General features: G+C 41.4%; 1 protein-coding gene across 2 annotated transcripts in view; it reads left to right on the top strand.

Moving 5' to 3' along the window:
- The window catches only part of slc12a2 (solute carrier family 12 member 2), a 219,469-nt gene that overhangs the window by 112,610 nt on the left and 92,091 nt on the right, over positions 1-14,768 (top strand). For both annotated transcript variants that reach the window (XM_060841259.1, XM_060841268.1), the window contains exons 9-10: positions 4,445-4,529; positions 6,855-7,009. In XM_060841259.1, coding sequence (XP_060697242.1) covers positions 4,445-4,529; positions 6,855-7,009 — 240 coding nt within the window. The remainder of the gene's footprint in view (positions 1-4,444; positions 4,530-6,854; positions 7,010-14,768) is intronic.

Genomic DNA, 14,768 nt, shown 5'->3' on the forward strand with positions numbered 1-14,768 from the left:
GAGAGAAACACTTTTTTCATTATTTTGACCTTTTAATTAAAATCTTAGCTCACCAACGGGAAAAGTAGGGAATGTATTGTTAATATTATTCACCTGACTTAGCTTCTTTCTGGTGCAATACATCCTTGCTCCAGCTTCAATTCCTTTCCTACTTTTTCTTTTATAAACTTCAAAAATGTATTTTCTGTTGATAGTGTATCCCAGCACTTCTGTTTAGGATTGATCTAATAATTTCCTATTCTATGACTTACAATGCTCCTAAAAAAGGAGCTTTATAGCACGTGTTACTCCCAGCTAAAGATTTCTTGACACTGACTGAAAATGGAAGTCAATGTTTTGAAAATTCTCTCCACCAACCTGTTTGGTTAGTTCCCTATGAGCTGTGGGTAACTTTATCTCACTTAGTATTATGGGTATTGTAGTTTATAAAAGTGAATTGTTCACTCTAATCCCAGACAAAGCCATATGTTTTACTTTGAATTCCAAAAACACACACGTGCAATAAACAATATTTACTCTATATATAGAGTTGTAGAGATGTACAGCATGGAAATGGACTCTTTGGTCCAACTCGTCCATGCTGACCAAAGATTCCTAACCCAATCTCATCCCACCTGCCAACACCCGGCCCATTTCCCTGCAAGTCCTTCCTATTCATATACCCATCCAGATGCCTCTTAAATGTTGCCAATTGTACCAGCCTCCACCACTTCCTCTGGCAGCTCATTCCATACACGTACCACCCTCTGTGAAAAAGTTGCTCCTTAGGTCTCTCTTATATCTTTCCCCTCTCACCCTAACCCTATGCCCTCTAGTTCTGGACTCCCTGACCCCAGGGAAAAGACTTTACCTATTTACCCTATCCACGCCCCTCATGATTTTATAAACTCTCAGCCTCTGATGCTCCAGAGAAAACAGCCCTAGTCTATTCAACTTCTCCCTGTAGCTCAAATCCTCCAACCCTGTCAACATCCTTGTAAATCTTTTCTGAACCCTTTCAAGTTTCTCAACATCTTTCCCATAGGAAGGAGACCAGGATTGCATGCAATCTCCCAACAGTGGCCTAACCAATGTCTTGTACAGCTGCACCATGACCTCCCAACTCCTGTACTCTGTACTCTGACCAATAAAGGAAAGCATACCAAACGCTGCCTTCACTATCCTATCTACCTGCGACTCCACTTTCAAGGAGCTATGAACCTGCACTCCAAGGTCTCTTTGTTCAGCAATACTCCCTAGGACCTTACTATGAAGTATACAAGTCCTGTTAAGATTTTCTTTCCCAAACTGCAGCACCTCGCATTCATCTAAATTAAACTCCATCTGCCATTTCTCAGCTCATTGGCCCATCTGATCAAGATCTCATGGTAACCCTCTTAACTGTCCACTACATCTCCAATTTTGGAGTCAAATGCAAACTTTCTAACTGTACCTTTTATGCTCACATCCAAATTATTTGTCTCAATGATGAAAAGTAGTGGACCCAGCACTGATCCTTGTGGCACTCCACTGGTCACAGGCCTCCAGTCTGAAAAACAACCCTCCGCCACCACCCTCTGTCTTCTAACTTTGAGTCCGTTCTATATCCAAATGGCTATTCCATGAAATCTAACCTTGCGATAACCAGTCTCCCATCACAGCATTCAAGATGCAGTTATTGTCTCTTGCAGCATGCCTGTGTAATACTTGATCAGGATTATTTACTATGACCTGCAATATCTATTCAGTTACTTTGCTATGAATGCTATGAGTAAAAAGTGAGGTCTGCAGATGCTGGAGATCAGAGCTGAAAATGTGTTGCTGGTTAAAGCACAGCAGGTCAGGCAGCATCCAAGGAACAGGAAATTCGACGTTTCGGGCCAGAGCCCTTCATCAGGAATGAGGAGAGGGTGCCAGACAGGCTAAGATAAAAGGTAGGGAGGAGGGACTTGGGGGAGGGGCGATGGAGATGTGATAGATGGAAGGAGGTCAAGGTGAGGGTGATAGGCCGGAGTGGGGTGGGGGCGGAGAGGTCAGGAAGAGGATTGCAGGTTAGGAGGGCGGTGCTGAGTTCGAGGGAATCGACTGAGACAAGGTGGGGGGAGGGGAAATGAGGAAACTGGAGAAATCTGAGTTCATCCCTTGTGGTTGGAGGTTTTCCAGGCGGAAGATGAGGCGCTCTTCCTCCAACCGTCGTGTTATGTTCTGGCGATGGAGGAGTCCAAGGACCTGCATGTCTTCGGTGGAGTGAGAGGGGAAGTTGAAGTGTTGAGCCATGGGGTGGTTGGGTTGGTTGGTCCGGGCATCCCAGAGGTGTTCCCTGAAGCGTTCTGCAAGTAGGCGGCCCGTCTCCCCAATATAGAGGAGGCCACATCGGGTGCAGCGGATGCAATAGATGATGTGTGTGGAGGTGCAGGTGAATTTGTGGCAGATATGGAAGGATCCCTTGGGGCCTTGGAGAGAAGTAAGGGAGGAGGTGTGGGCGCAAGTTTTGCATTTCCTGCGGTTGCAGGGGAAGGTGCCGGGAGTGGAGGTTGGGTTGGTGGGGGGTGTGGACCTGACGAGGGAGTCACGAAGAGAGTGGTCTTTGCGGAACGCTGATAGGGGAGGGGAGGGAAATATATCCCTGGTGGTGGGGTCCGTTTGGAGTTGGCGAAAATGACGGCGGATGATACGCTGTATACGGAGGTTGGTGGGGTGGTAGGTGAGAGAACCAGTGGGGTTCTGTCTTGGTGGCAGTTGGAGGGGCGGGGCTCTAGGGCGGAGGAGCGGGAAGTGGAGGAGATGCAGTGGAGGGCATCGTCGATCACGTCTGGGGGGAATCAGCGGTCCTTGAAGAAGGAGGCCATCTGGGCTGTACGGTATTGGAACTGGTCCACCTGGGAGCAGATGCGGCGGAGATGAAGGAATTGGGAATATGGGATGGAGTTTTTACAGGGGGCAGGGTGGGAGGAGGTGTAGTTCAGGTAGCTGTGGGAGTCAGTCGGGTTATAGTAGATGTCTGTTGAGTCGGTCGCCTGAGCTAGAAATGGAAAGGTCTAGGAAGGGGAGGGAGGAGTCTGAGACAGTCCAGGTGAATTTGAGGTCGGGATGGAAGGTGTTGGTAAAGTTGATGAACTGTTCAACCTCCTCGTGGGAGCACGAGGCAGCGCCGATACAGTCATCGATGTAGCGGAGGAAAAGGTGGGGGGTGGTGCCAGTGTAGTTGCGGAAGATGGACTGTTCCACATATCCTACAAAGAGACAGGCATAGCTGGGGCCCATGCGGGTGCCCACGGCAACTCCTTTAGTTTGGAGGAAGTGGGAGGATTGAAAAGAGAAGTTATTCAGGGTGAGGACCAGTTCAGTCAGTCGAAAGAGGGTGTCAGTGGAAGGGTACTGGTTGGTGCGGCGGGAAAGGAAGAAGCGGAGGGCTTTGAGTCCTTCGTGATGGGGGATGGAGGTGTACAGGGACTGGATGTCCATCATGAAGATAAGGCGTTGGGGACCGGGGAAGCGAAAATCATGGAGGAGGTGGAGGGCGTGGGTGGTGTCCCGAACGTAGGTGGGGAGTTCTTGGACTAAAGGGGACAGAACCGTGTTGAGGTCCCACAAACTGGAACCCATTTCTCCCATAGCAACCTTTTGAGCAAGATGTTCTGTTTTAACTTTTTGAAGGAAGGTATGAAATATTTCTGTTCTCTTCCATCAGTTTTGCAAATTTCAACGTCCCCAAACGTTCTTTGATCATCTGTTTCATAATTGAAAGACTTTTATTCTCGTGCTTTTTACCTTTTCACAATTATCAATTTTCTAGGATTCTTGGTTTTTGCATGATCATATTTATTCCAGTGCGATGTGGTTCTATGTCCTTATCTTGTGTAGACAAATTTTGACTTTTTGTTAATCCAGCTAGTTTCATTTTTTTTTGGAGCTTTCTGATCTTGGGCATGTTGTTCCTGCATACCTGGTATTCATAACTTCCTTTTATCTTCAATGGAAGTTTTTGTTAAAAATTATACTCCATTTATTTTGATGTTTCCTTCCTGTCTAAGTTTAACTATCTTTAAAGTTAGAGGTGATTCTTGTCCTTGCCGTGGCTTTAATTGGGTTGTAGATCATATGAAAGTTGATGTAACACTCGTCATTGTTTCCTCCCTCCCCCCCCCCCCCCCCCCCCCCCACCACCCCACCCCACCCCCGGTTCAGCACAAAATAATTACAATGTCTTATGATTTCCATTAGTTACTCAGCTATGAACCTGTTTTTTTGGTACATTCACCAAATTTGTTTCAAGTTTTGAATTTCTTCAAATTTTACTGGTGATGCTTGTTCTGATCATTCATTAACATAACCTTTCCTATTCTCGCTCACCAATCTCTTCATAGAATAAGTGCCATAAATTTGTGTACTGGAATTTTAGTATTAGAGAAGAAAAATGAAATAAACTGGAGGGTAGATGTTTATCATCATCTTCTTTTTAAAGGATCCACAATTAGCCATACCTAAAGGCACGCTGTTGGCCATTGTAATCACAACGATAGTGTATGCAGGAGCCGCTGTTGTTGCAGGTAAGGGCCTTTCTGTTTCTTTTATTGAACTTTTAAAAAGATTAATGATGATGCAAGAATTGGATCTATCTTCTGTTTTATAATTTTCATTTTTATTATATGTTTGTGGTTTATAATTGTAAATCTTATTCAAAGCAGGTTACAAAGCAATTATTAGAACACTACAATGAATAGTGAAATTACTAATTGGCCGCTTCTTTCAAAGCAGCTAGTTATGACGCCTGTCTGTAATTCGTTTATATTTGTAGTGGTCGGTTGATTCATTTTAGAGGGGGTGGAGATTAAAAATATATCTCTCTTTGAAGTTGCAGGAAAAGATTTTAACTTATTAACGAAACAAAAAGTTTTATTTGACCGAAATGGATACATTGCATTTTAATGTGAAGTATGTTTAATTCTGCTTATTTCCTGTGAACTATAAGTTGCTAAAGTTTTTAGTTAAGTACAGATTTTTAAAAGAATGGATGATTAGCCATTTATTCTGTAAGCGGATGAGCATTCTCAAGCACTTGCCTTTTTTTATAGACTGTGCAATCCATGCAAGGCAATAAACAATGTGTGTGTAGGAGTTTTGAATGAACCTTTTGAAGTGAAAGATGGCTAATGTTTATCAGTGTGACCTATTCCCAGGACCTTTTTTTTCTAGAATTTTTAGACTTTTTGGTCTCTCTGGAGAATTAATACATCCATCACTTGAAAAGCCTCAAACGTTTTGTTGAGTTGATAATTAACTTGTGTAACTCTTCACATAATTGGAGCCTGTTAATGAGTGTGAATATGAAACTTTAAATGGAAGCTTGCAATATTGGTCAGTAGATTATCTACAACACCATATGATGACAGTAAAACATTTATATAATAGCCAAAGTTTTGATGCTTTGGAACAAATGTTCCACATGGCAATTTTATGCATAAAACAGCATTATGTGAAATAACTAATGAAATGAATGGTTCTCACCGTTCTCCTGGGACAGTTGACTCAATGAGAATGCTGTTGTTTAATAGCTGTCTTCATGGGGGACGATTGACCACTGTTGTTGGGATCTGAAGCATTTTTGATACACAAGGATTTTTCTCCTATATCATTAAAAAGCTGTGGGATCTGGAGTGCCGAATGTTCTTGCAGGTCTATTTTGAGAGTGCTTAAACATTCATTTATAATGGAAGTTGCCTCAGCTGGAAAGGCTCAGTTCCGTGAATTGCAAATCTTCAAAAATAACATACTGAGGAATCTTAATGAGATTTGCTTTTGCTTTAATTGTATCAAATGATTCAATTTTAAATTTTTTTCTCCTGGACTTATGACAATGCTTAGTGAGACTTAATCAAGGATAAAGCACCAATTCTTGTTTTGTTTTAATTACAAGGTATCTTTGATAAATTGCATGGCTGTTAAAAGTTAGTGATCACATTTGAATTGTATCCAGGAAGAAGACAAAGGGTTTAATGAGTTGATTAGCTTAAATAGTGCTAGTGAGCTTTTAGACATTTACCATGAATTTAACCAGTTGAATGTCGCTCAGTTCACTTTTTTTCTCAGTAACACACTCTATCTTTTTTAAATTATTAACTGGATCACATCAAAGGAAGGATGTGAAGCTTGAAAGGGTTCAGAAAAGATTTACAAGGATGTTGCCAGGGTCGGAGGATTTGGGTTATAGGGAGTGGCTGAGTGGGTTTGGGGCTGTTTTCCCTGGAATGTCAGAGGTTAAGGGGTGACCTTATCGAGGCTTACAAAATCATGGGGAGCATGGATCAGGTAAATAGACAAGGGGTGGGGGATTCAAGAACTAGAGGACAAAAGTTTAGGGTGAGAGAAAAGATTTAAAAGGGATCTAAGGGGCAACTTTTTTCACACAGGATTTGTAAGAGCTGTTCGAGGAAGTGGTGGAGGCTGGTACAATTGCAGCATTTAAAAGGCATCTGGGTGGGTATGTGAATAGGAAGGGTTTAGAGGGATATGGGCCAAATGCTGGCAAATGGGACTAGATTAGTCTACATGGATGAGTGGGACCAAAGGGTCTGTTTCTGTGCTGTACGCTGATGACTATAAAATAACAAAGTCATTGTGATGTAAGCCTATCATCGGGCAGACTTCAAGTAATCTTAGATTACTGGCTACGTTTGTTTATCAATATTGCAAAGGTGAAATTCGTACACCAAGACAACTGAAGAAAGGTGTTGCCATGGCTGCTGTTAGTTCATTATTCACTATATTGTAATTTTATAGATCAAACGGGTATGTGCCGAAATGAGGCCTTGGAGGTAATTCCATGCCAAGTGCTCACCAGCATGTAATTCACTTTCTGATTTTTATTCCGTCAGGTTCCTGTGTAGTTCGTGATGCTACTGGGAATCTTACTGATGCTATCATCTCTGGAACATCAATTAACTGCACTAATGCAGCCTGTAAATTGGGCTTTAATTTCTCTTCCTGTGCCACAACCCCATGCTCATATGGACTAATGAATAACTTCCAGGTGAGAAACATTTGGGATTAATCTTGGATTCCTTTTTTTTAATATAGCATGTATTCTAGTTAATACGTCAGGGAATTGAGATTTTAACAAATATTTGTAGACTCTGTCATTTCATATTGCTTTGATGGTGAATTAGAATCCTTTGAGAGTTGATGTTCCTGATACCTCTGGGATCACTTGCTATGTCAGAATGGTATTGGAAGACTTGATTTTTGCCTTTTTGCGTGTGGGATAATTTAATATTGTTTTTAAAATTAAGTCATCACAGCTTTGTTTCCAGCTAAGCTGGTTGACATGAAACAAATGGATTTTCGTGAGGATTGGGTAGCTTCCATTGTGCAGTAAAGGTAAAGTTGCCACAATCCTACCAGACCTCAGGGCTACTGTCTCATTAGAGAGATGACTGGTAGTGGTTTAGCCTGAGGGTCACCATATCTCAAGCGAAGGGAGAGATTGAGGGAGAAACCTTCAACCTTGGCTGTCCAGGAATTGAACCCATGCTGTTGGTATCACTCTACATTACAAGCCAGCATCTAGCAGACTCCACCAACCCAATAACCAAACCAGAGTGTGGTTGAAGAGAGCCGTTCAGCCTGTACTGGTTATAAATTGGTTACCTGCTATTGTGGTTGTATTTGGTGTTGGTGTCTGTAGCCAAGCTGTTGGAACAGCCGTTGGTACTGGCCTGGAGGGGAGATCTGTGGAGATTTCAGTCAGTTTGTTAATGCAGGGTTGCAGTAATGGCAATTTGAAAATACATTTGTTCAAAATTAGCACTTGTTCAAGATTACCTAACTCCTATGGCATTGGATAGCTTTATCATATCACTGCAACAGGCTGAGTTGTCATTTAGCCATCAAATAAAATTGTTGAGTCTGTTTAATGTTTCTCTAGCATTTTGTAGCTTCTGGTAGTTTTGTTGTGCAGACTGAAGTTACAATTGGAGTTCTTACACTAACGGCAGGAAAAAGACTGGTCAGGGATAGTGTTGGTCCCTTTAATATCTGACTGGTAATGCTACTAATTTTTAACTTTTTCAAGTATAAGATATATCAGCTGTGCTGAATAATGACTTACCTTCAGTGTTTGCAGTAGAGGAGGAAGTGGTGGAGGCTGTTACATCTGTCTTCCTTGATTTGGTTGCATGTTTTGACAAGCTGACTGAAGCATCTGCAGGAGTATGGTTATTGACACTTGTTTGGACCTTGAGAAAGCATTTGATCAAGGCTCAGGAATCCATTAGTTCAAGGTGAAAAGCCTGGAATTGAAGGCAAATTATTAACCTGGTTGGATGGTCAGAGCCAATAGAGATGACACACAGATATTCTAGTGTCTAGTTATGAGTGAGTGAGTGCAGTAGCGTTGGTAGTGCACTGGCACCAGTGCTAGTTCAGGTGGGAACTGTCCCATTGCAATGATCTACACCTGAGCTGCAGTGGGGCCGGTGTTCTAACCGTTTACACCTCTATAGAAATAGAGGGAGTTAAACTAATGGTGGGGAAAGGGATCAAATTTTAGGTTGGTATGGCAAATCAACACTTGGATTTGAGGGAAGGGAATTATGGTAATGGGAATGGATGGAAAGTACAATGCTAAATCAACCAACATTTGAGGCAAGACTTTACAAAAAATAATAAAATTAAAGGCGCACCTGAATGCTGTAGCATTTGAGACAAAATAGACTAATTGATAGTCACGCAAATAGAGCTAAAGTACAATCTGCTACTCATTAGAGTTTAAATATTGTGATCAACCTTTTCAGAGATGGTACTAAACTCCTCTGCAGCAGGTCCAAAGATGTGTGGGTTGGGTGGATTGGCCATAATAAATGTGGGCTCAGAGATAAGGGAGAGGACTGGGTGGGGAGTTCTTTGGAAGCTTGGTGTTTTCTCTTGTTACCAAAACCTGAAGTGGGGTCACTGGTTAAATTCTGTGGTTGAACATTTTAAGACCAGGTGAAGACTTCGTTCCTGAGCCATTGAAGTTCTCTCCCGAAAAATAGGGGTGTGGGGGGGGGTGTGTGGAAGCAGTGATTCGTTGAATCTTAAAGCAGAGGTAGATAGATCCTTTTGATAAGAAAAGTGGTGGAGGTGGGGATTGTGAACGAGTGATGGTTGCTGGGATTTGGGAGTGTGGAGTAATCCGACTGTCCGTTAGCCCGTTGAATGTTGGTGCAGGGGAGTGAGGCCTATCCTAGTTCCAAATTTGTTTGCTTGAAATGTCACAATGTGAGTAATGCTCTCCCGTGCAGGTCTGGGTTGGGTTTAATTCCTGCATTGTGTTTAGTAAAAGTTTACATTGAAGGATAGAATGCCACTTGGTGCAAATTTGCTGGTGATGTCAGAGTAGCACCAGCAGAAACCTAAAACTTGCTGAGTGTTCAATGAATAGGGAAAATGAAGGCAAATAGATTTCAGGGTGAGCAAAGGAGTGTGCTGTGTAATTACTTAGCTTCAGTATTAACAGTTAAGGAACAGTCAATATTTCATCCTCCAAAGAAATCTGGGATAATGTCTCACCAAAGTAACTGTGTGTAATGAAGAAATTAATAGCACAAATGACCATCCATTTTGGACACTGATGGGACAGAGCTAGGTACTTTCTAAATGGTGGAATGTTAATTGTGGAGGCCAAAGGAAACCCGGATCTCCTGACAGACAGGTTATTAAAATATCACGAGCAGCTTCAGAAAATAATCAGCTGATCTTTCTATCTAGAAGACTGTGTAATAGGAGAGGGTGGGCACTAGACTTCAGCTTTACAGAGCCTGGTTAACCTGGAGTGATGTCACTGGTTTGGGGCCCAACCCATTAAGAATGATGTATTGGCCGTGAAGGAAGTGCAGCACAAATTAACCAGAATATTACCAGGATTCCAAGATTGCTTGACAAAGATTACCCTGACGTGTTGCATCTCAACAATTTTTAAATGTTTGAAGTGATTTGATTTTGAAGTCTCCAAGAATTTGGGAGAAACTATTTCTGCTTGTTGGCTCATGAGGGTCATCGTCTATAATTTAGAGTCAGATATTTTGTGTGAATTTATGAAACACTCCTTCATGAAACATTTGATATTTTTGAATTTTCATCTGCAAATATCAGTTGACACTAGATTAATTATTGGGAACTTGAGAGAGCTAGTTTTTTTTAAAAAAAAACAAAAGATGGAATCTGTCAGGGTGAAGGTCAGCAGTTGTCTAATTGAATGGTATAACAGTCTCAAGGGGCTGCATCACCATTTTAAAATTTGCCCTATTTTCCTTTAATGGGAATGTGCTTCCTGTGTGTGGCCAGACTTACAATTCATGATATAAGTGACTTTGATCAGGTTGTGAGGCTCCTTGAATTGCCACAAGTGTAGTTGTTCATGACAATCTATTTTTTACAATTCACTCTGTTCTAGGCTGGACCAGCATTGATTGTCTGTCTGTTCCTCATTGCCCTTGAAGGTGGGCTGAGCTGCTGCCTGTAATTGCTACAGTCTATGTGCTGTAGTTGACCCACGTTGCCTTTAGAGAGGGAATTCCAGGAGTTTGACCCAGCAGCAGTGAAGGAACGATACATTTTCAAGTCAGGATGGTGAAGGGTTTGGAGGGGAACTTGAAAGTGGTGGTGTTCCCATATATTTGCTGCCCTTGTCCTCTTAGATGGAAGTGGTTATGGGTTTGGAAAGTGCTGTCTGGGATCTTTAGTGAATTTCTGCAGAGCATCTTGTAGATAGTCGCAGCAGTGTGTACTGAATCAAGCGGGATGCTTTGTCCTGAGTGGTTTTGAGCTTCCTGACTGTTGTTGGAGCTGCACCCATTCAGGCAAGTGGGGAGTATTCCATCACACTCCTGCCTTGTGCTTTGTAGATGGTGGACAGGCTTTGTGGAGTCAGGAGGGGAGTTACTCACTGCCATACTCCTAGCCTCTGGTAGCCACGATGTTTGCTTGTGTCAGGTCCTATTGAGTCCTCATGTTGATAGTGGAGGATTCTGTGATAGTAGCACATTGAATACCAAGGGGAGGTAGTTAGTTAGATTGTCTTATTGGAGATGATCATTGCCTGGCACAACTGTTAGATGCTATTTGTCAGCTTACGTCTGGATGTTGTCCAGATCTTACCACATTCCAACATAGACTGCTTAAGCATCTGAGGAGTTGTAAACAATGTTGAATGTTATATAAACGTCAGTGATCAGCTCCACTTCTGAACTCGTGATGGAGGGAAGGTCACTGATGAAGCAGCTAAAGATGGTTGGGTCTAGGACACTACCCTGAGGAACTCCTGCACAGATGTCCTGGAGCTGAGATGACTGACCCCCAATAACTGCAACATCTTCCTGTGTGTCAGGTATGACTCCAACCAGCAGAGAATTTGCAGTTTGCTGCTTAAGCTAAATGACCTATTTTGGTAAGGGACGAGCCAGTCAGCAATAGTTTTTGGCTCATTGGAGCTGTAGAGTGTGTAATTTTTAGACATAGACTTTTTAGGTAGCTGAGAGATTTTTTGTCAGTGCCTCGGAGTGCATTGTCAACAGCCATTCTTTCTGTCATAGGCTTCCCCATTAGTTGCCTGAATCTCCTGTGGCAGAACTTTATGAACAATCTCTCACTGGTCTGGTGAGCAAGCTCTTGCAAACCTCTCTTCTGTTTTTACTTTTCTTTTCCCTCTCCATTGGCTCCAGCCCTCTGCTACCCAGTGATTCATCCCTTGCCAATTGCGTGTCTCTAGCATCCCATGAAAATTGCAGAAACACTGATGACATTCACCATAAGTGCATATAGTTCTTGGCCAGGCGGTCTCTGCAAAAAAAAAAGACCAGTTATATTTGTAGTGGGGTTTAGGGTTGATTGTCAACTTTGGAATGTCAAAGGTGCATGCCATCTCCACCTTGCATGTTGGAAGGTTTGTGTGATTGAGGAATTTAATAATTTACTACATTTCCCCTATGTGCTTTACTGTCATTATTGGCTATGACTACCCACTGATGAGTGAAGGAATATGGCCAGGTCTGTCCCCAAGCATTTCAATGCTGCTGGGGGTGCATCACCTTCCTGTGCAAGAGACCGAATGTGTCTCAGTTTGAGTTGCCAGTACAAACAATATACAGCTACGGCCAGAATTTATTTCCCATTTGAGAGAGGCACACTGGGTTTAAGTGATGTTAAAATAAAAATGCCACATGCAGATGTTGGAAATCTGAAACAAAAAAAGCTGAAACTCCTCTCATTTGGCGGCATCTGCGGAGAGAGCAGTGTAATTAATGCTTCAAGTCTGATAAGACAATTGTTCAGAATTATAATGAAGAAGAACCTTGCATGTCCTTTAAGGGTTGCTGTCCTTCTGCAGCCTCACGGTATGTTTATTACTGGGCTTCAATTGACCAAAACCCCTCTGAATAGGCAGCACCAACCTTGTAGGAACATGGACTATCATTAGTTTATCCCTAACCCCATTTCTTAGCTATCATTCAGAATTTTTCTCTCCCCTTCTCTGTCCTTGATCTACCGTTTAACTGATGAATTTTTATCTACAAGTCTGGGGAGGCTCTTGAATCAAGGCAATATGTTAGTTCCAAACGCAGTGCCTCTTGTAAGTTTGAACTTCCTGACTCGGGCCATTCCAGTATATGTAATATTTTCATTGTTCTAGAAACACTTCAGGCATTTTAGCAGTGATCTACTTAGTTGTTACAAAACCATAAAGTAAACTGTTGATAGAGTTTAATAAATTTGTATTATGAAGTACGTGATTGGAATCGCAGTATATAGTTTTGTTAGTGCAAATGTTGCTGTTGTTTAGATGTAGAAATGTTGAATGGACAATGGTCTATTTATGTAACTGTTCTGATAATTATTAATTTTGAAATGCTTTCATGTTTTTTATTCGGTTTAGTTTAACTGAACTGAATTACTTTGAGGTTCATTGAAACACAATTGGTCTTTATATGAAATAACTTCAAAGTACTGTACATTAAAGGTTACATTTAATCCTTTGTTTTAATGCAAATTCTATGAATTTAGTTTTTAGTTGTCTAGAAGCAAACACTCATTTCAAATATGCAGTTGGTTGCTGCAAAGTGTTTTGTATGTGTTTTTCGCTTACAAGTCTAATGAACCTGTAACTTCAGGGATTTTGTTCTGTACTATATCTGAAGCACCATAGAAAGTGAAGTTTTAGAGAGTTAGGTTTTTAAATTGCTCCACAGTTGTTCTGCTATTCCTGACTGGTTAGCGAGAGGAAGATCAATATGTCAGTGGTGAGTTTGTGAATCGGCCTGTTTTTAGGGACATTAATGATAATGCTGAAATAGTTTTAGAGCAAAAAGGTAATATTCATGAATGTTCTTGTGAAGCAGGCAAAACAAGTGATGACTGACCAGCTACATGGTGCAGAAACCTCCCTTTGAAAGAATAAGCATGTGGTAAATATAGTAATTCTACAATTTCTAGAATATAAGAAATAAAAGCTGAATAGTTTAAAATGGGCTGAAAAATTTCTCGGCTTCACAGGGTTGAGGTGTGTGTATGTGCATATTCACAAAGTAATCAAAACAATTCGGGTTTAATAGCAATGAAGGGATATGACATCTGTACAAGAGAGATGTAACAACAGGGGTTGGAGCAGAATCGCGAATACACTGTTGTTTGGTGTATTTCTCCAGAAATCATTCACTTAATACAACTATCACTGCACTTGAACTTGAACTGTGTGTAAAGGTGTCCTAAGAAATTCTGACAGAAGTGATGTTACGTATTAAGAGGAGCAATGATGCAATTCTTAATATCTCTAATTGAAACAAGAAGGAATATTAGAAGCCAGTATGGTTTCTAAGGGATGATTTTAAAAGAAAATGAAACATCATGGTGAGAAATGAAGAGTTGGCTGATGCAATTTATTTTTTGGATTGATTTATATCCGTCCACTTTCAAACTATATGATCAGTTAAACTGTCTCCACCATGCTATAAACTTTTATGGTCTTTAAGAAATTGTTTCAACTATTTATGGTATGTTTAACTTTATCTCCTTCCTCCCGTTTTAAACATCCCTTTGATCTTTTTTCGCCACTCTGGTCCTGAAATATAACATGGAATTCACAAGAGTCATATGCCCCAATGTTTAAAGTTTTCATCCATTCCCATTGTGGAATGTGTGTAATCCTTCCGAATCTCACTGAGCAAGGAAGGTTTTCACACCAGGAAAGAATTATATTTACAGAGTAAGTTTGTGATAGACAAGGTATGCCCAAACATTATACACACAAGGTACCACTGATGTTGGAAATGTCAAAAAAAAGACACTAAATACTGGAAGTACTCAACAGCTTTCACAGTCTACAAAGAGTTGTTACTTCAGATTATTGCCTTCCTGCATTCTCACCTTCCTGTCACCTTTCTACATAGATGCTGCTTGACGGTTTCCAACGCTTCCTATTTCTGTATTCAAATGTTTCCCCGCCTTCTCAAGTGAAGGTGATTTTTCTTTTTCCCCCCAGCCCAGGTGGCCTGAACCAGGGATCAATGCAGCCACATCCTCACCTGCTTGTTAAAGATACCTTCACACTGAACAGACTCGTTGCTGGTATTGGGCAACATATTTTGGATAAAGTTTCAAAATATATTTTTAAAATACAGAGCTCTGTTACAGGGATCTGGGAAATTTCTATAACACTGCAGGTGACCTCAAAAAAACAAAGTCAGTACTTTACCCTATCCAGGAGTAAATTTCTGCACATGCTAGAATCTGAACTGAGAGCAAAAAGTGCCGGGCAG

The sequence above is a fragment of the Hemiscyllium ocellatum genome, chromosome 2 (assembly GCF_020745735.1).
Source record: "Hemiscyllium ocellatum isolate sHemOce1 chromosome 2, sHemOce1.pat.X.cur, whole genome shotgun sequence".
Lineage (NCBI taxonomy): Eukaryota > Metazoa > Chordata > Chondrichthyes > Orectolobiformes > Hemiscylliidae > Hemiscyllium > Hemiscyllium ocellatum.